The sequence below is a fragment of the Chrysochloris asiatica genome, unplaced genomic scaffold, assembly GCF_000296735.1.
Source record: "Chrysochloris asiatica unplaced genomic scaffold, ChrAsi1.0 scaffold00076, whole genome shotgun sequence".
Lineage (NCBI taxonomy): Eukaryota > Metazoa > Chordata > Mammalia > Afrosoricida > Chrysochloridae > Chrysochloris > Chrysochloris asiatica.
Window position 1 is genome coordinate 11,575,540 of NW_006408594.1, and position 24,912 is coordinate 11,600,451.

General features: G+C 47.1%; 1 protein-coding gene across 1 annotated transcript in view; it reads left to right on the plus strand.

Annotated features, from left to right (window-relative positions):
- The window catches only part of PRDM4 (PR domain containing 4), a 38,715-nt gene extending 15,898 nt beyond the window's left edge, over positions 1 to 22,817 (plus strand). The window contains exons 5-12 of the mRNA XM_006865243.1: positions 684 to 1,478; positions 10,523 to 10,672; positions 11,876 to 11,994; positions 12,820 to 12,905; positions 13,973 to 14,100; positions 14,884 to 15,201; positions 17,940 to 18,108; positions 22,322 to 22,817. Coding sequence (XP_006865305.1) covers positions 684 to 1,478; positions 10,523 to 10,672; positions 11,876 to 11,994; positions 12,820 to 12,905; positions 13,973 to 14,100; positions 14,884 to 15,201; positions 17,940 to 18,108; positions 22,322 to 22,634 — 2,078 coding nt within the window. The 3' untranslated portion in view covers positions 22,635 to 22,817. The remainder of the gene's footprint in view (positions 1 to 683; positions 1,479 to 10,522; positions 10,673 to 11,875; positions 11,995 to 12,819; positions 12,906 to 13,972; positions 14,101 to 14,883; positions 15,202 to 17,939; positions 18,109 to 22,321) is intronic.
- The last annotated feature ends 2,095 nt before the right edge of the window (positions 22,818 to 24,912 follow it).

A 24,912-nucleotide genomic window follows, 5' to 3' on the forward strand; every position in this document is an offset into this window, starting at 1 on the left:
CTTCTTATGAATGTCTTTGTGTAGAGTATTTACAAAATAAAGTCAGGAAAGAGGACCATAAATTATACTTTTATGTAAGAGTGTAGGAACATTGTTGATCTTAATGTCTGTTTCCAGGTTGTGCTCCAAAGGGGCTTTACTAATATACATTCCTATTTGTCCATGTCCTTAGAAGTGTAAGTGCTGAAAAATGTTTTTGTTTTCAGAAAGCAAGTACAGTTGTGGCTTGTTTTGAATAGAACCTAATGTGTCTGATACCATGATGATTTAAAACTCAGTTACAGTTACATTTTCTATTTTTCTGTGGAAAAATTTGTTTTTAAGTCGTTTACCTTTTCATGATTTCTTACACAGCACTTTTTAGCATCGTAGGACTCGGGAGATGTAGTCGTGTATATATTAAAGGCAGCATTTAAGTGGTTAATTTTTAGTTGACATCAAAGGAGTATAGTTAAGTTTTGAGTTTTTTAGTTAAAGCTTTGAGTTTCACGTGAAAAACTCAAATATGGCATATGCATGTTGCTACTCCTGAAGTATATATATTAATTATATGTAATATATGTTATAATATATATATAGTATAATATATATATATATTAATTAACCAAAAGAAGGGGGTAGAGAATTTGATATTTAACAATGTACCCCAAATTTCCTGATATCTCATCTTTCCCTTTTCTCAGGCATTTTATCCTATTTAGCAGACCGGCCTCCTCCTCAGTATATCCACCCCAACTCTGTAAACGTCGATGGTAGTACAGCATTATCGATTGCCAATAACCCTTCAGCTCTGGATCCATATCAGTCTAATGGGAACGTTGGATTAGAAGCAGGCATTGTTTCGATAGACTCTCGCTCTGTGAACACACATGGTACCCAGAGTCTTCATCCCAGCGATGGCCATGATGTGGCATTGGACACAACAATCACTATGGAGAATGTTTCCAGGGTTACCAGCCCAATCTCTACAGATGGGATGGCAGAGGAGCTTACAATGGATGGAGTTGCAGGCGAACATTCACAAATCCCAAATGACTCCAGAAGTCACGAGCCTCTGTCTGTGGATTCTGTGAGCACCAACCTTGCAGCCGACGCTGTAGGACATGGTGGTGTGATGCCCATTCATGGGAACGGCCTGGAGCTCCCTGTGGTCATGGAGACAGACCACATAGCAAGCCATGTCAACGGGATGTCTGATAATGCCCTCAGTGACTCCATCCACACCGTGGCCATGAGCACCAACTCTGTAAGCGTGGCACTCTCTACCTCACACAATCTCGCCTCCCTAGAATCTGTTTCCCTCCATGAAGTTGGCCTCAGCCTAGAACCTGTGGCGGTCTCCTCCATCACCCAGGAGGTTGCTATGGGGACAGGTCATGTAGATGTATCTTCAGACAGTCTTTCTTTTGTACCACCTTCACTGCAAATGGAAGACTCCAATTCAAACAAGGAAAATATGGCAACCTTGTTTACAATTTGTGAGTGTGTTTAGCGTTTTTCTTTCGGAAATATTGGTAGTACGAGGCATCAAGGACCTAACCAGTTTAGTCACCCTAACAAGGGTAGGTAGGCGAGGGTGAGGGAGTGTAGGAAGTCACAAGACTTTGGGAATGGGCTTTGCCTTTGTATTGCCCTTTACATTAGCCGGGTGTTTTTTTTTCTTACAGGCTTCTCCAAAAGTAAGGAAATACAAACTAGTCATTTTTGTATTATAGATGAGTTTTGCTTAAGGTATTTCCCAAGATTCCTCAAATGGATAGTTAATTGTAAGAGTCCACGTGGGTAAGATGTGCTGTGTGACAGGCCGTGTGTGTTTACAACTGAAGACGGAAAGAAGCCTCTACTAGATGACTTGTGTTTCTCTCCACATAGAACAGTGGTAGTGGTGGTAAGTGCTGTCCAGTCACTTCTGACTCATAGCAACCCTCTATAGGGTTTCCAAGGAGCAGCTGGTGGGTTTGAACCACCGACCTTGTGGTTAGCAGTCCAGTGCTGATCCTCCAGTGCCACACCAGGACTCTGTGGAGCAGTGTAGGTACATGGTATTTGAATGACCATGTGAATTAAAATAGCATGTGCATCTTCTATGTACAACAGATGGTTGGTATTTAACATGTGCATGTTCCTTTGATAGGGCAACGAAACACAAGCCACATAAAATGGATGGTTTGTTAAAGGTCTCACTGCAGGCTTCCTTCAGGCAAGAAGTGGGTTGAGTATGTACATATGGTATTGTCTGCTAGATGCTTGGGAGAAAATGGTTTAGAAGAGACCATCCGCATCTTTAATGAGCTTAGTCTGTGGGGATTACAGACGAGTCACGAGCCTAATGCAGTGCAGGCTGCCATAGCAACCTGAGGAGGACTGGCTATAGGAAGTCAGGATTCTTGCATGTTAGCACAGAACTGACGGACAAGGAGAGCTAGGCAGCTGAGAATCGGGAAGAACAGTGTCCTGGACAGGAGGGGCACCTGTAAATACCTAGAACTAAACAACTGTGAGTGAGACTGGGTGAGGCATAAAATGGGCTTTCATGCTGGGATTGGAGAGAAGGGGTTTTAAGCAGTGGGGCTGGGAAGGAAGAGGTGTTGACTACCGAGTGAGGATGACTGGATTTGTCAGACGCAGCTAGATAGGTGAGGGCTGTGATGGGAGCATTTAAATGGCTGCGGTTCTAGCCTAGAGTAAGGGTAAGGAGAATAAGAAGTGGGTGTATTTAAGAAATCTTTGTAAGGAATAAGACTTGTGATTGGATCAAGTTAGGGAATTGAATCGGTGAGGAGAGCCCCCTGGTGTCTGGCTTGGAGAACCAGGTACGGGTCATTGGAATCGTGAGTACTGGAGGATGAGTAGATGTTTTGGTTGCAGGGGTGGTGATAACTCCTCACTTAGACATGTGGATTCAAAGTCTGAGATAGCCAGTAGAGAAGTCGGGCTGGAGTTCAGAGGGGTCATCAGCATTTCCATGTTAATTGTGGCCATGAGAGTGGGGTGAAAAGAGGAGAGGAGGTCAGGGGTTCCAGCCAAGAGGAAGCCAAGCTCACAGAAGAGGTCAAACAGGAAGGTCAGAAAGGAGGAGGAAGCCAGACGGTATGATGCATGGATGATGCATGCAGCAGCAGCCATGCTGTGAGGAGACCCATGTTAACCTTTCAGGACCTCCGATTGCATGCTGTGGGGGACACCCGTGTTAACCCTTCAGGACCTCACATTGACGGTAGTAAGCCTTTTCATCAGGGATGCAGTTCATCTAAGTCACAGCAGCTTAGGAGAAGTAAGGAGGTGGCCTTGCTACACCTATCGCTCTTCAGCTGGCAGGCCCAAATCTACGTGTACAAGTGTTTTTAATGAGAGATTTTGTAAATGTATTTTAAAGTGTGCTTTCACTGTGTTTACCAGACTCTGTCCTTGTCACCACTGTTTCATCCCAGAACGTTCCGTTACCCCCAAAAGAAACCTCGTGCCCATTAGGAGTTGCTCCCATTGTTTTCTCCCTCTTTTTCCTGGCAACTACTACTCCTAGTATGACACTGTAGGGTAACCACTGGATTGCTGACCTCAAGGTCGGGGGTTCAAACCTACCAGCCACTCCTCGGAAACCCCATACAAGGTCGATGTGAGTCTGAACAATACAACTCCTCAGCGTTATATTCGATGATACTACTACTGGTATATTAACCACGTGAGTCTGTCTCATGTTGTTGTGCCATTGAGTCAGTTCTGACTCACAGAGCCCTGTAGAGGGTTTCCGAGGAGCAGCTGGTATGTTTGAACTGCCAGGCTTGAGGTTAGCAGTTCAGTACTGATCCTACAGTGCCACACCTTGTTACAAGGTTACATTGTTAATCATTTTAACATTTACATCTATAGCTTGTCATTGTGGGGTTAGACTGGAGAAGATTGTCTTGTGCCTGAGAAGGGTGACATCTACACCGTGTGTTGTTAAGTGCCATCAAGTCAGTTCTGACCCATAGCAACCCTGTATAGGGTTTCCAAGGATCAGCTGCTGAGGTTGAACCACTGACCTTGCGGTTCAAACTGACTTTGCAGTCCAGTGCATTAACCCACAGCACCACACCAGGACTTGGCATGTGTTGTCAAGGTGGTTCTGACCCACAGTGACCCTGTATAGGGTTTCTGAGGCGTGGCTGGTAAGCTTGAACCACTGACCTTGCAGTTCCAACCGACTTGCCAATCTAACGCAGTAGCCCATAGTGCCACACCAGGACTCCACGATGTTTAATATTCTATTATATTTTTGTTCAACTATCCAACAGTATGGCAACGTCAGTGGGCTCAAGCGGGGCAGCCATTGTGAGGTTGGCCCAGGATCAGGCAGTGTTACATTCTGTTGTGCACAGGGTCACTATGAGTCGATACCGACCTAACAGTATCTTAACAGTGTTCCTCAGTCCAATTTTCTTGGCCTTTTACTGGAGAGGTCCACTAGGGGGCACCTCCTCAGCCGCCAAGAGTCATAAAGTAAAGGTGGGCCAGCAATCAGACTGACTGGCTGTCTTCGCCGTGTGGTACACCCAGGACAGAAACCTGTTTTCCAGTATCTTAAGCAAGTGGGGCATGGTGGAGAAGACCAAGCTTTTAGCATAAAGAAACTTACTAGGCACATATGTAGGACCGTTATTTTCCATTAATACACAACTTGTATTTCTGCTTATTGGCATCCTGAGTGATGGGACTTGTTTGGTAGAGTTCAGTCTCAGCATGGTGAGGTCTTCCGTGGCCTAATACAGCTCCCAACTTAACAGTATATTTGAGTTCTGATGAACACCACTTAACAACTGTCGTTTGTTATTTGTACTTCTCAGTAGTAGCAAGTTGTTGTTGTTACAGTGCTGTCGAGTCGGTTTAAGCAGCACACAATAATTCAGCCTGTAATTTGCTGCTATCACTTCCAGGTGTTCACTCATAGATGTGCAATGTTACAATTTATAAAGATATTGACAATAAAAGGCAGTAATAATGAAAGTTAACAAAGTGAGGTATTTGACTCACATCAGAACTGCCTTCGGACTGAGTTGCTGGCGGGACCCTGTGTGTAAGTCAGGGGCTGCCTATAGACTGACCTGAGTATGGCCCTGCACGTGGTTGCTCATACAAAGGCCGCCATCTCAGGACGGAAAGTGGGTAGCGTTGCTGCTGTTAGCTGCTGTCGAGTCGGTTCTGATTCATAGCGACCCTGTGCACAACAGAATGAAACACTGCCCGGTCCTGCAGCAGCCACACAATCATGGCTGCACTTGAGCCCATTGCTGCCTCCACCGTGCCAATCCATCTTTGTCGCAGACCCTCCACTTTACCAAGCACGATGTCCTTCTCCAGGGACTGGTCTCTCCTGATAACAGTCTCGCCATCCTGTACTTTCAACATAGATCTGTTTGTTCTTCTGGCAGCCCATGGCACTTTCAATATTCTCCAATTCCATAACTCAAATGCATCAATTCCTCTACGGTCTTCCTTATTCACTGTCCAGCTTTCACATGTTGGACAAATGAGCCTATTGAAAATCCCATGGCTTGCGTCAGGCACACATAGGTAGAGTTACTTGGGCTTTCATTTGTTTTTTGAGGAAGCCATTTTTACTCCTTTTGCCTTTTGGGAATTGTAGGCAGGTGAGAATGCCCACTCATAGCTTGGTTTTCAGCCCATTGTTGGACAAGAGTGGCAGGGAAATGGAACCTTTGTTCACTGTCAGTGGTTTTATTTGTGTTAGCCCGTGCAGCGGCATCGTTAGGGCCTGAACTGGGAATGGCTTTGAGGTGTCCTTGTCCTAGGAAAAGCTGTGAAAGTCTACTACAGCCAGTTCCCAGGTTTCTGACTAACATGCAACCTGTAGTTACGAACCAACCCTCATAAAACCTGTCATTAAAAAGCCAAGGTGCTTATAACTGGTCGTGATAATAAATAGACGCTGCTCTGCATGGGGGACTCTTGGTGTGGCGCTGTAGGATCCGCGCTGGACTGTGAACCATAGGTAGGCAGTTCAAACCCACCAGGTGTTCCTTGGAAACCCTATATAGGGTCACTATGAGTTGGAACTTGATGGCACTTAACAACTTTGCAATTAGCATCAAAACATCTTCATTACCTTCCCCTTTACCATACTACACACTCACAACTTACAGTCCTCTTTGTTTTTAGTCCATTAGGGATTTGCCCACACCATATATATATGTCATAATGAATGAGTATGAGGGGGCTTCAAAAAGTTCATGGGAATACTGCATATCTTTCTATCCCATTTATTCCATGAACTTTTTTTGTTAATGTTTTATTGTGAATTATATGATAGTTTACATGAGAGAGCTTTAGTTTTACATTCATTCCATCGTATATCATTTCATTGCCATGGTTCCAGTCCCCTCCATGCATCATCATCCGACCAAAGGGTATAGCCTAGAAACCCGTCCTCTACACTTAACACCACACCCCCTGTCTTCGGCCCACAGTCCCTCTCCCTCTCTGGATCCAAAGTCCCCAGCCACTTCATCACTCCACGTCATCGTCTCTGTCTCCATCTCAGGCATCCCTGCTTCTCTGGGTAGGGTCCCACTCTCGGCTCTTCTCTGTTGATGGTCCCAGAGACCTCCACTCCTAGACTGGAGAAATAATCACTCCCTTCCTTGCTACAAAGCGTCTACCTTTGCATTTCCAACCCTCACAATCAGTCATGATAACCATTATTCACTACAGTATCATGAGTTACCCATCTGTATTTCATTTCATCTGCTCCGCCTAGACAGACTGGATAGTACTCACTAGAGAGAGTCTGCCTTCCTCCATGCCCCCTAGCTCTAGGTTCCCTCTTGAAAGCTTGTAAGCCAGTCACTTCTTGCCTTTGTAGTCCCCCCTCCCCATTTGGGTATCCAGTGTCCTTAAGTTGCCTGTATCTGTCTACTCTGTGTGTGGAGGGGGTGGGAATGTTTCTTGCTGTAAGGATTTGTTGCCTCTCTGAGTCACTGCATTCGTAGGTATAGGTCAAGTTCATCAGATTGTATCAGCTCATCTTGTTCCATGAACTTTAAAAAAAAAAGTTTTTTATTCTGAATTAAGTGAAAATTTACAGGGCAGATCATCAGTTTTACGTTCAACAAACCATATAGTTTGTTTCATTATATGAAAGGGCACATTCTGCAAGCCTGCCTCCTGGCCACCAGCTTTCAGCTCCTCTCTTTCCATGAATTTAAAGTCCTCAGCTGTTCCCTCCATGTCCCCATCTCTGCCTCCATCTCTGGTGTTGCTGATTCTGTGGATAAGGTCTCTCATTCCGCTTATGCTCTTCTCCCTGGATGGTCCATGAAGTTTTAAAAAAAGATCTTTGTATGTTAATTGGGTGTAGGTTTACAGAGCAGGTCAGTTTTCTATTCAACAATTCAGCCACATTTTGTTTCATCTCATTGACTGCAGTCTCCTTACTGAAACACCACTGTTGCCTGAGTGTCCTGCTTCCATTCCTCCACTTCTGTGAGCTCTTTGAAGCCCCCTCATTAAGTTAGTGCCTTGAGTAGCAATGTGCTCCATGAAGCAGTTTGTTCCTTATCCTACCAGTAAATAACCGCAATGTCTGGCCCCTGAGTCAGAATTGGAGCTTTTTTCATTTCCAGTTCATGAAGCATCTTATACTGTTGGCCAGCATTTGGGTTCCCTGGGCGGACACTGAGGTGTATAGATGGCCGAGCAGTGACTGCGTATTTTTTCTGCTTCTGTGTCTCACACACATTTCCATCTGTCCTGCTAATCCATACACCATTCTAGAGGCCGTGGACTCGGGGGGTTGTTGAGCTTTTGCTCAGATATAATAACCCAGCTGGGGAATAATCTCACTGTTAAAAGTCTGATTAGTGGGAGGTGGGATTCTTGTTCAGTGTCTTCCACTTTGAACTGAGTGAGGGGCCTGGAAGGAAGCATGGTGGTACAGTCCTCAGCCACTCCCCAACATTGGCAGTTTGAAGCCACCAACAGCTCTGCAGGAGAAAGCTGTGTCTGCCTGTACCTTTACAGCCTGGGAAGCCGTAAGGGACAGCTGTGCACAGTCCTGTGGAGTCGCTGTGAGGCAGAATTCTCTTGGCAGAAGCAGTTTTGGTTTTCTGTGTATAAGGAGCCTTGTTCTTCAATGGTGGTGGCACCTCTTTCTCTGAGCCCTCCCCTGCCTATTTCAATGTCTGTTGCCGTCTTATTGCTGTTTAAAGAGTCCCATGTAGAGGTACCTCGTCTTGGGCCCGTGTCACAGCCTGGATTTTTACTTTGGACACCCTTTTTCCTGTCCGTGTAGCCTAGAGACAGCCCAGTATATTCGGCCCCTCTTGGTTTTATACTTGCTAAGAGTCTCACCAGTATTGAGCCTGTGGACCTGGTATCTGTTTTCATCTAATTTTAGTTTTTCTTTTAACTTTGGCCCCAGCTTCTAGTTGGGCTTCTGTAGCTAATTTGACAGCCCCAAGCAATGGCTGGAGTCACCCCTGTCACTAGCTCTGTCACTAGCTCTCCCAGCCCCCTGGGACTCCTCCATGGTCCACAGGAGCCGAGTTTACTTGCTGCAGGTCCACATAGAGGTTCCAGGATTTCCCCCTGAGATCTGTCTTTTCCCAATCCCGTTTTCTGAGATCGCGCTCACAGTACCAGTTGTGTGTCCTGCTGGACCACTGGCTGGGTGGTGTTGCACCCTTCAAACCCCCCTCAGGTTGGTTCAGTGCAGATCACGCCAAAAAGAGGCACTAGAAACCAGGTGATCAGCGTTGTGACGCTCTGGACAGACAGCCAAGTGTCCAGGCTGTTCCTCTGTAGATCTTTGTGTTGATGCTTTATATACCTTAACAGAAATGGGAGCAGAAATAAAGGAAAGGAGTGTGACTTTGTGCAGGGGGAACTTAAAAACTGTTGGGGTTCATAGAAACCGTTCTCAGGAATGCTCTCTCTACTGAGTAAAGGATATGGAGGTCTTCCTTTAAGGTGGTTAATGACTACCTGCTAGCTTTGGGGTGGCAGAGCATCTGTTGGGTGGAACTGCAGGACTCTGGTGGGGTGATTGCCTGGTCAGCTACTCTGCTTTATTCCCAGAGTGCTTTGCGGGCGGGCAGGATCCATGTTGGCTGTCTAAGGCCTACTCATGTGTTTGGTAGTGACCCCCTTTTTCTTTCAGAGCATTGGCAAGCCAACCCTCACCAAGTGTAGGGGACCTCTAAGCTAATACTTTAAGTGCTTTTTTAGTCAAGTAGGAGGCAAAGACGGGATAGATTATTGCTGCTTTGGCTAACTATGAAAATGTAATGATAGTTTTAATGTCATTTAAGTAGAGAGATTTCTAATGGATTGCTGAGGAGAAAAAAAAATAGATGACTGGGCTCTAAGGTTTACGTATTCCAACTGTTTGTGAATGGGTTTTGGAAAGGTTGGGCACAGTCAGTGACTGATAGGGTTGTGAGTTCTTCAAAGAGGGGACCATGGGGAAGCATCAGAGAAGGGTGATGGGGGAGGGGCTGTCATGGGCATGCAAGGGACAGCTCTCCCTGACAAAGCAAAAGGAAGACCATGTAAGCAAGTACGCAGAGTTCTAGCAGGTGTGGTCGCAAGAATACGATTCCATCTGCTCTTGTAGGTTTTTGTTCTTAAGAATCTGTCCTCTCAACCTGCCAACCCAGTTTGTTGACAGTGGAGCAGAAGGTGACTCTGGCTCAGACTCCATCACCCTACCAAGTGTCTGTGTCTGTCTGCTGGCCCTGCATTCCAACTTAGCTTCCTCTCCTGGGTCAGTGGAATTGCAATCGTTGGGACTTGAAGGTGTCATCTAGAGATACTACTTGTCTAGTTAGTGTAAGGAAAATGTACTTAACTGAAAATGTTACTTTTTGATCCATCTTCTTCTTAACACACTGAATAAGTAACTTGTCTTGAAGAAGCCAAAATTATATAAAATCAGATTTTGCCGAAGTCAGGAGAGAGAGAGAGACGAGTGGATCCGGAGGGGACTTCAGAAATTTAATGGTTAAATTCCATCGTCTCTCCATTTCGTTTTCCCATGAACTATTTGAAGGTCCCCTCCTATATTCTTTAGTGTAAGAAAATGGCTCTTGGATCAGAGTATTTCTAGTAGAACCGTGTCACTTCTGCTTACATTTAGTCATAGTCTACCTCGGCTGGAGTCCTGGTGAGGTACTGTAGGGTAAGCACTCGATGTGAACAGCAAGGTCACCAGTTCAAGCCCACTAGTTGCTCCTTGGAAACCCTACACAGGGTCACTATGAGTTGGAAGCGACTCAGTGGCCCCTAACAACAATCTGTGTGCTGGAGCCCTGGTGAGGCTCTGGAGGATGAGCCCTGGTGAGGCTCTGGAGGATCAGCACTGGACTGTTTACCACAAGGTTGGTGGTTCAAACTCTCCCCAGCCCCTCCTTGGAAACCCTATGCAGAGTTGTTGTGAGTCAGAGCGGATTCTACACCACTTAGCAGCGTTCTCCCTGTGTGCTCTATCTAACCCACCTGTGCCTCTCCCATGTCTCTCCCACAGGGTGCACTCTCTGTGACAGAGCCTACCCCTCAGACTGCCCTGACCACGGACCAGTGACTTTTGTGCCAGACACCCCGATAGAGAGCAGAGCCAGGCTTTCCCTCCCAAAGCAGCTTGTTTTCCGTCAGTCCATTGTGGGAGCCGAAGTGGGTAAGAACCTTGTCATCTTGACGCCCCCGAGTTTCCTCGCACTCTAGGGTTGTGTTATAAAAGCAGACGGGTGTAATTTAGTACTCATTTGAATGATGCAAAAGTCACTTTATGGTTTAAGATGGGTCCTTTTATCCAGTGGTGATAATGATAATCAAGTTGAAAAGTTTATTGGGAAACCTTCCCGTTCTTAGAGTTAGAAGTGAGTAGAAGCAAGAATCCCAACCTGGATCTTTGAGTCACTGACGTTTTCTTTTAGCAGAACCAATCCACTAATTATTATCAGAATGAAATACTGCTGGAAATGAAGGAAAATATACGTGATTATCACTGATTAGAGTCCTGGTGTGGCGCTGTAGGATAAGCACCGGACTGCACTGTCAGATTGAACCACAAGGTCAGTGGTTCAAAGTCACCAGCTCCTCCTGAGAAACCCTATGCAGAGTCGCTATGAGTCAGAACCGACTCAACAGCAACAATAACAACACCAACCACTGATGACCTTTTATCACAAGAGATTTAGCATGGATGTCTGTACATTGTCTAACACCATTTAGGGAAAGGGAATAAGGAATGTCGACTGCCAGAGTATACTGATTCAGTGCTGTCGAGTGGGTTCCGACTCCTCATAGCAATCCTGTCAAAGGGTTTCCAAGGAGTCGCTGATGGGCTTGAACCACCCACCTTGCAGTCCAAAGTGACGTTGCGGTCCAGTGCTTATCCTGCAGTGCTACAGAGTTTACGTATCCCTGTTTAAGTTCAACATGGCTTCTGGATTACTGTTTCAGTTCTTAGAAAACACAGAACTAGGTTCATTATTCTTTCAGCTGCTACTGAGCTATGAGTCATTTGAAAGCACTGAATAATGTAGGGCAGTGATTTAACCGCAGAAGGTTTTAGACGTTTTCTTGATCATATAAAACAGTTGTTGTATATTTTGATACCAGGGTAATGTTCTTTTCTTCAGTGTAGGAATATTGATTCGACCTGTTACTCTGCTTCTTTGGAACCTCACTCAATCTGCTCATCACATTTTACCAACTTACAGGACAGGATGCACAAGACGTAACCGGCTCTCAGAGGCCAGACTCCCAGCCATTCTTAGCTAATAGGACTCTTTGCCCGGGTTAAGCAACTCTCCCTCCCATATCCTGTTAGGCGTTTAAGCCACTGATGGTGTATCTGCTCTCCTCCCACTGGTAGGTGTGTGGACTGGAGAAACCATTCCTGTGCGGACTTGCTTTGGGCCCCTGATTGGCCAGCAGAGTCACTCCATGGAAGTAGCAGACTGGACAGACAAGGCGGTTAACCAGATCTGGAAGGTAAGTGACACGGAACTTTTCTGTGAGTTGGTTAAAAGTCAAAACTGTGTAGGACTCATCCATACCATTCACCCATTAGTCATTTCTTGAATGTTGCCTCCTCACTGTTCATCTTGCTGAACAACTTACAATACACAATGAGACACTGGCTGGTAGAGAGAGGCCACACTGCCACCAGCTTCGTTTTGTGAGGTAACCCAGTAATTCTGTGCTTTAACGCCTTGTGGCAGTCAAACCATGACATATGTTTATGTGAAGAAAACATTCCTCAAATCTTTAGCTTGGGAAATAATTCTAGATTTAGAAGCTAAGATTCTCTCTCTAGTTTTCTAATGGAAGGAGCTGGCAATGTAAGATTTTGACATGAACCACTGTTCCTGTCATTTGTCATGTAGAATTTAGTCAGTGGATTAGGAATGGTCCTTATTGAAGTGAAGGGAAAATGGGTCTTGTCCTGCTTGGACAATAAGGTATCAGTGGCTTTAGGGACTCATTTTAGCATCCAGAATAAGCACAGAAGTACATCAAGTGCAATTGGAAACATAAATAGAAGGGCTGATCACGAGGTAGATGTTGAAGACGAGTAGAATGGTCTTTTGTCTTTCCCAGTCCAGTAGCAAAGTCAACCTATACACGGAGCAGGAACCAACCGTAGGACCTGGTGGGTCTCTGTTCTGTTCCTGGAAGTGGGGGGACCGTGTGGAGGAGGCACACTGACAAGCAGTGTTGGAGCCTGCTGCAGAATGAATGAGGCAGTTGCGAGCCTAAATGGAGTGGCGGTTTGTGTTGGTGTGTTGGACATCTGTGTTTGCCTTCTGCTGGCAGATCTACCACAACGGTGTCCTGGAATTCTGCACCATCACCACTGACGAGAACGAATGTAACTGGATGATGTTTGTACGCAAAGCTCGGTAAGAGCAGTGGAGACCGAGGCGGGTAGTTACCACCGAGATGGTTTCCAGCAGGCCGAATAGGGAATGCAGATTACACCGATGCTTGGCTGGACTTCAGGCAGGAGAAAGGCCTGGGGATCTGCTCCTGTAAGGATTCCAACCCTAAACCCATTGATGTCTGCTTTATTACAGCTCCCAGTGACCCCATCAGGTTTATAAGGCAGTTACAGGGGCAGATTTCTCCCCAGGAACTGCTTGCTGGTGGGATTGAACAGCTGACCTTTCCGTTAGCATTCAGCAGTCGATTGCTTGACTACTGCACTACTAGGGCTTTTTCCATAAAGGTGGTTGTTGTTGTCAAGTGCCATCAAGTCAGTTCCAACTCATGGCAACCCTGTATAGGGTTTTCAAGGAATAGCTGGTGAGCTTGAACCTCCGACCTTGTGTTTCAAACCAACTTTGCAGTCCAGCGCATTAACCCACAGCGCCACAGCAGGACCTCTAAGAAATCCTGTAGAGTAGTTCTGTCTGTCCTGTCCGGGTGCTGTGAGTTAGAATCGACTAGCTGGCACCCCACAAGAGAAAGGCTTTTCAACTACCTGACTTTAGAAGGGTTTCATTGATTATAATTGCAGATTAAAACACAAGAACAGCTTCTTCAGCTTAATACGATAAGGAATGAGACTGTCACCACTGGATTTATAAGTGGATGCCTCTCTGTACATTGGAGAATCATCCATCTCCCAGGCTGCTGTTAGAGCTAATTCTTGGTCAGCTGTCTATCTCTATGTCTGTGCCATAGGTGAATAATTTTAATTCTCTTTAAGACATTTTATTTAATTTTCTTCCAATAACAGACGCTAGTGTTTCTGAGTATTCAGGACGACCAACTGGCATACTTAAGTATAGGAATCTGTTTCTATACAAGTCCCTCCTGATAGATGGGGTAGAGAATTACAGACAAAATCCAGAGAGAATGGTTTGATCTGTGGTTTCATGTAGGCTGTTGCCCTTCCCGGGGATAAGCTGTGCTTAGGATGCCGTTCTAACGTACTCTGCCTGATGTGTGAAATGTGATGACTTAGGACCCGGGAAGAGCAGAATTTGGTGGCTTATCCTCATGATGGAAAAATCTACTTCTGCACCTCCCAGGCTATCCCTCCTGAAAACGAACTGCTTTTTTACTACAGCCGGGATTATGCTCAGCAGATTGGTAAGCCGGTAACATGTTCTGTCTTGAACCTAGCATAGTAAAAGCATCTGGAATACAGTTTTGCTGCAGACTTACGTGGCATCTGATGCACAGCGGCAGCCTTCATTTGTATATGTAAAAGTAAGATTTGGGGTTTCTAGTGGTAAAATCGCTGGGTTGTTCCTAAACGTAGTCACCTAGCGGTATTCTTAGGGAATGAAACTTCCATATTAGGACTTTGATTTGGGAATTGTGAAGATCCTGAGGCTGTTTTCTGGGCCAGTACCACTGGGTTTTAAGTTCCTGAAGGACTGCCAAGCCCCTTGAATTGATTTAACCTGCATGATGGTGATGGTGGTGTGCTGATCCGACTCATAGCGTACCTATACAGGGTTTCCAAGGCTGTAAATTTTTACAGGAGCAGAAAACCTCATCTTGCGGAATGGCTGGTAGTTTCAAACTGCTGACCTTGATGTTAGCAGCCCTATTGATAATGCACAGATTTCCTCTGTTTACTGTTTTCCTGGTGATAAGTGATGTTTAAGAGTTCTTGTGGACTGCATTATCTAAAGGGCTTACTTAGGATAAAACTCTGTAAACCAGCATTTACAGAGTTCATCCTGTGTGTCTGGTATTATTCTTAGTGCTAGGGTTGGAGCATTCAACAAGACATTTCAGGTTCACAGATAGTGGAAAAGCTGGACATTTTGATAAAAGCAAGAACTCCTTTTTTGGAAAAACTACAAAGGAAAAGTTTTCTAATGTACGTATCTGGAGACACTGAGCCTTCCCTTGCTCTTGCAGGTGTTCCTGAACACCCAGACGTGCATCTCTGTAATTGTGGCAAGGAGTGCAGTTCCTATTCCGAGTTCAAAGCCCACCTGACCAGCCATATTCACAACCATCTGCCAAGCCAGGGCCACAGCAGCAGCAGCCATGGCCCGAGCCACAGCAAAGAAAGGAAGTGGAAATGTTCCATGTGCCCCCAGGCGTTCATCTCACCTTCCAAACTTCATGTCCACTTCATGGGTCACATGGGCATGAAGCCCCACAAGTGTGACTTTTGTAGTAAGGCTTTCAGTGACCCCAGCAACCTGCGGACCCACCTCAAGATCCATACGGGTAAGTGAGTTGGCCCTGGGGTTATTGCTGCAGGTAGCAGTTACAGGAGTCCGTGGCCTGGCCGAGGCAGAGTTGTAGCTAGAGATGAGAGGTCATAGAACAGGCCCAGCTGGTGGCCAGGCGGGAATGAGGGGGTGATAGGACCTTGGAATGGCTGTGGTCCCTTAGAGGGGGCATCCTCTCCATAGCCAGAGTCCCTGGGAAAACATAATCATCAGGAAGTTGATCAGTGTGTTTGAGCTTAGAGCAAACAGAATTCCGTGGACGCACTGAGCCTCCCAGCAGCACTCAGCCCTGGTCACTAACCAGAACCCATTCTGTTCCTTGGAATATTGTTCTAACGAATGCTGCCCAAATTGAACTCCATGCAGACCATCTTCTGTCTTTTAGCATTTACTGTTTTCATACAGGCGACAAAGCAACTGGGGACAGTTTTTGCCTGCTTGATTAGGTCATTTGTTCTGCAGGTCTTTGAAAGGAGGGTTCAAACGTTACCTCATCTCACATGTTGGCTTCTCAGAGTGGCTTCTCTGTCCTCCCTGTCTAAAGACCTACCCCTCCCCACCATCCTTTTGTCTCGCCTTTGCCTACTTTATACATTTTCATCACAGTACTTGTCACTGTCTGAAATTAACATGCTCATTGTCTGTCTCCTCCCTCCATGGAATCTGGAGCAAGGACTCAGTCTTACTCAGCATCCTTGCACCAGCACCCAGGATAGTGCTCGTCACATGAGAGGCCCCCAGTCAACAGGCCGAGCGCATGCTTGCAGATAGCAACCGTTTTATCTTCCACTCAAGTCTCCTTACAAAAAGCCACCCTAGATCCTTAAACCCCTTCGGTTCGGTGAGTGTTTACTATGTAGAGACTTCCCGCGTAGTAGCAGGTGGTTCTCCGTTCAAGTGTACATAGATGACACCTGACATCCACCTCCCCGCTAGACATTGGGGATTGTGGGAAGTGTCTCCTCCCACTTGCTTTGTGAGGGCCAGAGAGGATCACCATCAGCACCTGCATAAGGCTGGTTCCTATGAGGTGGAGGTCAGCTATGCCGGTTCCTTCAGCCTGTTTACCAATTCGGCCCCCTGCCCTCCTTGCTACTGCTCTCGACTCCTGTGCTTGGCTGGAGAATTCATTGTAGTGGCTCAAGAGACAGGACTCAAGATTATAGGGTTATTAGGGAAGTAACCGACTACAGGTTGTATCAGAAATGGCTCTAGCACGACAGATTCTTCTTAGCTGTGTCTCTGGGCTGGCCCTCAGCCCCTTAGGCCTCTGTCCTGCTCGGTCATGTGTTAAAAAGCTCTTTAGCTCTGCCAGTAAGTGGTGAGAGGCACCGCACTCTACAGCAGGCAGCCTGCTGCCCGGAAGCGCTCAGCTTTATCTGTGGGAAGCGCACCACGCCAGGGCTTGCCAATCTCCTGATGCTGCCGCTGCCGCTGCTGTTTCTCAGTCTCTTTTTCTCACCATCTCCTGTTACAGCTCTGTCTCCTGGGTCTAGGGGGCTCCCAATGCAGGGACCCCAGCTCAGAACTTGCTCAGCTCCTGTCTCTTCCTCTGGGTGGTAGTCAGGTTCCCCTGACAGCCTCTGTGGTGGCTCATTGTAAGCCTAGTGGAAGGAGAAAACTGACCAATCCCCATACAAATAAGGTACACCTCATTTGTATGGTTCCACCTCATGTGGAATCTGGAGAAGGACATTATGCTAGGTAGAGTGGAGGTCAGGAAAGAGAGGAAGACCCCCAACCAGATGGATTGGCACAGTGGCAGCAGCAATGAGCTCTAGTTGAACAACAATTGTGAGGACAGCACAGGACTGGGTGGTGTTTTTGTTCCGTTGTGCATAATGTCACCTAACAAGTCCTAGTAGGGTGCCATGCACCTTATTTGTATGAGCAAGCTGTCCATTCCCCTTGGTGGAGCACAAGCACCTTATTTGCATAGCCCCACCTACCCTTTTGTTGAGAACTAGTAGGATTCCTGATGTGCCACTGTAAGATAAGCACTGTGTAGGTAGGATAAGCACTGGACTACTGACCTTGTAACCACTATACTGCCAGAGCTCCTTACATTACATGTTAGATATCCTATCGTAGTGGTTACGAATTGGGCTGCTAACCTCAAGGTCAGCAGTTCGAAACTACCGGCCTTTCCACTGAGGAAGAGTTACAGCCTTGGAAACCCTATACAGGGTCGCTATGAGTAAGAACCAACTCCACGGCACACAACCACCAACAAATTTAATTCAGAGAAAGTAGCTAATAACTATGTAAAAATATGTTTGCCCAGAAACTGAAGCTCGAATTTTTATGTTTGCCTCTTTTTAAAAAATAATTGAGTGAGGTAGTGTTCTGTTGTTGTAAAGTGCTGTCAAGACAGGTCTGACTCATAGCTCCCTGTCCAGGGTTTCCGAGGAACAGCTGACCGCCGACCTTGTGCCTCACAGTCCAGTGCTTATCCTACAGCGCCACACCAAGGCAGTGTGCTAGGGTTATGTGTTTCCTCCTAATTTTATCATGTCATGTATCAGTTGTTCCATGAATACATAAGCACAAATCAGTCTTTAAGGAGGTTCTCCTAAAAGGCGGTCAGATTTTACCTTTGCTGGCTGTCATTTGGGAATGTGAATGGAGGGGCTCCTAGTGGTTGGAGGTGGAAAGCAGGCTCAGAGTCCAGCTCCTCCACCGCATGTGGGTAATGGCTTTGCTCAGGGTGTGATGTCTGGGGTTCACATGCAGGTCAGAAGAACTACAGATGCACTTTGTGTGACAAGTCCTTCACCCAGAAGGCTCACCTGGAGTCCCACATGGTCATCCACACGGGCGAGAAGAACCTCAAGTGTGATTACTGTGACAAGCTGTTTCTGCGGAGACAGGACCTGAAGCAGCACGTGCTCATCCACACGCAGTGAGTGAGGCTACAGCCAGCACTCCATCTGGGGGGAAACTCTGTGATTTCAGAGTGATCTCATTCAGTTAGTGTTGTAACAAATGATGCTGAAACACCTCCTCAGTGCCTCCCAGCATGGGTGAGGTGCTGGGAACACAGAGGTGGAAGAGAGAGGCCCTGCCTCTGCCATTGTGGAGTGGGCATTGGGTGCTGGAAGACTTCTGAAGGGGGCCCCTAACCCGGCCCAGGGAGATTGTGGGGTCAACAAGAGTAAGGAGTACAAATGTACTTTCAGATCGAGAGAAACAGATGTAAGTGGATTATGGGATGCAAACGTTTCTTTAGAAGTAGAGCCAGGGATGTTGTTAAAATGTAGTTCCTGACTCAGTAAATCTGGGGTGGAAATGCAGATTCTCTGTAGGGGTTAGACTGAAAGGAAGCAATTCAAAGCCCTGGTAGAACTTAGTGAGTTTGTGAGAGGTTGAGGAAGGGGCAGCAGCTCCATCTTACATCCTGGGAGGACATGGAGGTGCTGGGAGCCACTGAATGTCCTGAGGAAAGGTGTCCAGTTGATGGGGATCACACTGGCAGGAGGAAGAGGACTAGAGCCTCAGCTTCCCCAGTTATTCTCATTTCTGGCCAGGGATGGGAGATGCTGATTTCGTTCATGTTGGAGACTGGCTTCCACCATATCCTGACAAGTGGTTCTGCTGCTTGTTCCTGCTGGCATACCACACAGCTTCAGGGAGGTTTTGTTTGAATCAGGCTGAATTCAGCCTCTTTCTGTTCATTCCTCATCTGCCCTCAGGAAGGATTTGTTGTTGAATCGACTTGATTCTGACCCATAGTGACCCTGTATAGGGTTCCCCAGCCTGGCGCATTAACCCACAGCGCCACACCAGGACACATAGTTTAATGTGCCGTTAAACTGACCACCTTCCATACAATTTGTGTTCATTGCCAGGTGCCCACAGTTTCTGTAGTTTTCCCTCAGACCACACATTTGGTGACACATTTGGTATCCAGAAGTGGCATTACAGATACTCAGTGTATGTCGTGGGTTTTGTGTGCTGTTGATGCCAACGGATAACAAGTCTATAGAGCAGAGTAGAACCACCCATAGGCTTCCTTAGACTGGAATCTTTCATGAGAACATGATCTTTTCTCCCATGGAACCACTGATGGATTCGAATCACTGACCTTTTGGTTCACAGCTAAGCACTGAACTAGTGTATAGTGTTGTTGTCAAGTGCTGTTAAGTCAGTTCTGACCCATAGCGAGCCTGTCTAGGGTTTCCGAGGAGCGGGTGGTGGGTTTGAACTGCTGACCTGGGATACAGTATGTTGTTAAGTGCTGTCAAGTCGGTTCCGACCCATAGCGAGCCTGTATAGGGTTTCCGAGGAGCGACTGGTGAGCTTGAACCACTGACATTGTGATTTAAATGACCTTGCAGTCCAGCGCATTAACCCACAGCACCATACCAGGACTCCAGGATACAGTATAGTAGTTGCTTTCCTCTGTGACTTTGCTTGTTCCTTCAGGTGACGCCGACGTTTGTACTTTATTGTAACCACATCACAGTACTCACACGATGCAGGGATTTGGAGATGGGTCACATGACGCTTTCTCTCCGTTTGAGTGTTGAATTGGCTCTCTCGGGTATTGGCCAGTGAAAAGTTCTTTCTCTCCAGAAATCTGAATGTGGACTCCTGTCAGGATGAGGAAGTAAAATAGCCTCTTTGCTAAACTCTCATGGGATAGAATGAAGTTTAGGGGTTGTTAAACAAACGTAAAGCTGGTGTCAGGCATTCACATAAGAAACACTTGTGTAGTCCAAGTATTTTTTAATGAGACTTAGCGATGGTTAGCAAAATGTCGAGATAACACTATGGGGGTTCTGTTTATCGTCATCATAAAGGAGCTCTGGTAGCATACCGGATTAGAAGCGGGGCTGCTAACCACGCAAGATCAGCAGTTTGACTCTTACAGCAGTTTCGAAAGCGAACGATGAGGCTTTCTGCTCCCATAAGGATTTGCAGCCTGGGAAACCCCATGCAGAGTCGCTATGAGTTGGAACCGACTCCACGGCACACTGTCAATCAACTGATTGACCCTCTTAGAAAAGAAACTGCTGCAGCCTTAGCTCTAGACAGATTCCTCTCCCAGCGTCCCCTGAGTGTGAGCAGAGGTGGATGTTGTCTTTGCCTTCTTCTCGGAATGAAGGGTAGTGGTGCTTACTCCGGTCCTCATCCCGAGATTGCTCAGGGGTTGTACAGACTGCCCAGTCCCCAGCCTGGCTCTGGGTTCCTCCTATGGTATCTGTCTGTGGCCTCAGATGTCTAGCTGCTCAGCATTGGCTGCTTTGGACATTCATCGGACAGCCCACACTTGACACGTGACTCAGCTACTAGCATCAGGCCCACAAACGGACTTTCTCCCTGTGCTCGTCACCTCAGCCCAACACCTGTTGCCTTTCCTTTTGCCTTCAACACGCCCACTCAGCCCACTTAGTCTAAGTGTCTGTGGCTCCAGCCAAACACCTGGTGCCTTTCCAGCTTTCAACACGACCACTCAACCCAAATCGCCAGCCTCTCTCCTATGACCGCCTCGGTGGCCTCCCAGCTGACTCAGCTGCCTGTGTCTCTCAGTCCTCAGCACAGCACAGACACTGTACTCTCAGAGCCCACTCAGAACACACCGTCGTACCTCAGACCTTCCCATGACTTAGAGGGGCCTTCAGGACACAGTGGCAGGTGGTGGTGCGAGGCTACCTCTCCCATGGCTGTTTTTCCACTTTTTTTTGGCCACACTGACCCCTCCCCTTGCTGCTGTCTGAACTTACTACACATCCCTCAGTTTAAAGGGTTCCTCGCTGTACTGTCTCTGCCTAGAAATAGACACAGTGAATCCTGTGGAAGCCAGGACCTGGGTGAGGCGGGAAATAAACAGGTAGTGAGACCTGCATACACCTGTCAAAGTGGAAAACTGTGAGACCTGGAAAACCCGAGGGAGTTCCAGCAAGTTCCAGTGTACATGTGTATTGGATGGGCATTTAAACACCACTGGACCAGCTTACGTAGGTCTCATGCACTAACATTTCCCGTCTGCAGAGTTAAAAGGTTGGCTGGGTTTGTAGCTACAGGGCTAGCTCCCCCAGGGGAGGGACACAGAAATGGTCACCGGCAGGCCAAGCTTCATAACTCACCGCCCCACCCTACCACTCATTTGAGCATTTTAACTCATCTCGATCTGTTTCCCATACTAGACTTTCATAGAGACATAGGAGTCAGCTGTTTAAAAGACACGTGTGACAGTCTGGCCTGTGGTACCTCTGAGACTCTGCCCAGCTCAAGGGCTGAGGCCAGTGTCACTCACACACCGCCCCAGTGTCTGCTGTGGGCTGCCCGGGCACTAGGAGGATGCCTAGTGGGCTCTCTGGTCTCTGCCTGGTAGGCCCACCCCAGTTCTGACAGTCAGAAATGTCCTCAGGGGGACACAATCACCCCTGGTTGAGAAAGGAGAAAGAAAACTGGCAATTTTGTAAAAATAGTAATGGGACGTACAGGTGAAAAACACAACACTGAGGTACCATTACGTACCAGCCAGTGCCAGAAATGCTCAGGGTCTTGTCTCCTGACTGTTGGTGTGAACATAGGCCAACCGGGACTCTCAGGTGGCTGCAGGTAGACACGTCACTTTGCAGAGCAGTGTGCATTATCTAGTGAATTACAGATGCGCTTGTCCTTGGTCCAGCTATGCCCCCTCCTGGGCACGTACCCTGGAGACGCTCACACAGGTGCAGACAGCTTACAGTAAGTATCAGGACACTGAGAACCAGCTGTGCCTGTGATAACAAAAAACTGAAAACCACCCCAAATCCACCAAGAGCAGACAACTCCAGTGCCGCCGGTAGATTGTGGGGTCTCTGTAGAAAGTGTGCGGCAATGAAAGGGAACAAACAGCTGACACTCAGCAACTTGAATGGATTCTGCCAAGGTCATGTTGAATGAAAGAGCTAGAAAAGCATTGCATCACAGTAGGACCCCGTTTACACAGGCTTCGCAGCAGGCACACGAATGCCGCGTAGCTATGTGTACGTAGTAATGCTCAAAAATATCCAGAACACAGTTGTTACCATCGAAGCTGGCAAGGAGGCATTTCTGGGGTACATTTCTGCTCCTGACCTGTGGTGACACTCCCAAATCAAATGTTCTTTCTTGTGTTCCCTTAGAGAACGCCAGATCAAGTGTCCCAAGTGCAGTAAGCTGTTTTTGAGAACAAATCACTTGAAGAAGCATCTCAACTCTCATGAAGGGAAACGGGATTATGTCTGTGAAAAATGCACCAAGGCGTATCTAACTAAATACCATCTCACCCGCCACCTGAAAACCTGCAAGGGGCCCACCTCCAGCTCCTCGGCACAAGAGGAGGAAGAGGAGGATGACTCCAATGAGGAAGACCTGGCTGACACTGTGGGGACGGAAGACTGTAGGGTTAACAGTGCTGTGTATTCAACAGACGAGTCTCTCTCTGCTCAGAAATAACAGGGAGAAGCAGCACAGTTTTAGATGGAAAATGTAAAAGCAGAGACAGCAGTTATCCACTACAATGGTATTTATAGAGAATGGGTTCTGATTTCTAACCGCCAGCAGTCCAGGCAGACTGAATGGGGATGAGGAGAGCATGGCTGGCAGAGGGTTCTACGGCAGCCACCTGCAAGCAGCTGGACACAGCCCTGGGAGCTGCTGACTTGGACTGCAGCTAAGCTTCCAGCAGCACCTGCCTTCCCTTCGCCTGCTGTGGAGTGTGGCTGCAGTTTGTTCCATCGCCAAAACTCATGCTGGGGAGCGTTCAGATAGATTTTGTTTCCCAAGTTTTCAGCAGGCTCCTAGAAGGTAAATAACAAAGGGGCTTCTAGGCAACAGGCACTGATGGAGAGAAGATGGGGAGACACCTGGGCCACTGCCCAGGAGAGGAACCTGGTTCTTAATTTAGACACGTTCCTTGTGTCTCCAGTAAATTCCAAATGACTCAGGCCAAGGGGGCCTGGAGGTGTAAGAGCCCAAGTAATGCTTGCTAGGTAGTCTCCTGACTGACGAGGTGGTGCCTCAGCCCATGGAAGGGGCGAAGGGGAGACTCATGTTCATAGTGGCTCCATCTGTGGAAAGTATGGAGACCCCATTTCCCATTGAAACGACGCCCCCCTTCATAGTAAATGATTCTCAGTGCCCTGGGACATCTGCAGGCGCTCCTCACTTGTCTGGTGGAGGACCTCACAGGTAAAGGGCCTGAAAGGGGAAGTGCACTCTAGTCACCACAGGACCTGTTTTCAGGGTCACAGTTGATTTAATCCATCCGTTCATCCAGCTGCTGTCTCCCAAGCATCCCTGGCTTCCAGCAAGAAGCAGACACATCCTTCCGTTGACAGGGTTTGTAGAGCAGACGCTCTGGGGGCGGAGTCAGGCGGACTCAGATGGGAAGGTTTTGCTGCTAATGGATTTATGGAATGAATGTATTTCATTCAAAGCTGTATTCCTCTAGGAAGGATTAAAATTAAAACTTTTTTAAAAAACGTAAGGCTTCTTTTTGTTCTCTTGTTTTGCTGAGGAAGGAGATGTTGTTGTCGTTATGTGCTGTGGAGTCAGGTGCGACTCATAGCGACCCTGCACAGGGTTTCTGAGGCTGTTAATCTTTATGGGAGCAGAACGCCTCATCTTTCTTCCGCGGAGCAGCTGGTAGTCTAGAACTGCTGACCTTGTAGTTCGCAACCCAATTTGTAATCACTACGCTACCAGAGCTCCTTGAGGAAGGAGATGAGTAAGTGTTTTAGTAGGAAATGTACAATTTGACTTTTTCTAAGGTTAGAAGGGAGAAGGCATTCTCTAATTACTGTAGTTGTGTATAGACCATGTTCTAATGGATCCCACATCTAACAGAGCTCATCAGACCACCTGTGTCTCCTGCTGCCCGTGCCCTCCTCCCTGTGGCCAGAACTGTGGTAGGTCCACAGCTGTGTGTTGGGTGGTCTGAAGCTGCTCGTGAACCCTCAGCGCAGCCCTGAGGGCCGGGCCAGTCCTCTTCCCCTGAAACCATTGCTGCCAGAACTTTCAAACCTTCCCCTTAGCAGCACTTGCTGGGGTGAACCCTTTCAAGGCCAAATTATTTTCTGCTTGGAGTCTGTTTTTGTCAATGGAAGGCATCAGGCCCTCAGGCCTGTGTAGTCCTCAGACAAGGAAAACTTTTCTTTTCAAACCCATCCACTTGGTTTCTGCACAGCTTCGGGTCTGGGGGTGGGGGTGGGAGGAGAGGGAGGACAGAACAATGTGTGAGACTCTGTCCTCGCCTCCACCCACCATGATCAACATCTTGCAGTGGTTCCAAGACCTGGCCAACTTCTAAGGCGCTTACATCTTTAGGTATCCAGGCTTAATCCCAAGATACTGATGAGCTAGCATTTTTGATTCTTTAATTTGGCACTAATAGACTGTAATCCTACAGGGAGGACTCAGTTGTCTGTTGCATGATTTACTCATATATGTATTTTCTTTATTTTGTTTTAGGTCAACGTTTACACAGCAAATTAGTTTCCCATTGAACATTTTCGTATGAATAGTCTGTGCCATTGGTTAGTTTCTAGCCTGTGTCAGCCTTCTTCTTTCAGTTTCTTCTGTTTCTATGGATCTAACTTTCCTGACCACACCCCCAACCCCCCACCTTCTCATCGATGCTTCTGGGTAAAATATTGACCATTTGGCCTCATGCTGTAGTTAAGTGCCGTCAAGTCTGTTCCAACCCATAGCAACCCTATATAGAGTTTCTGAG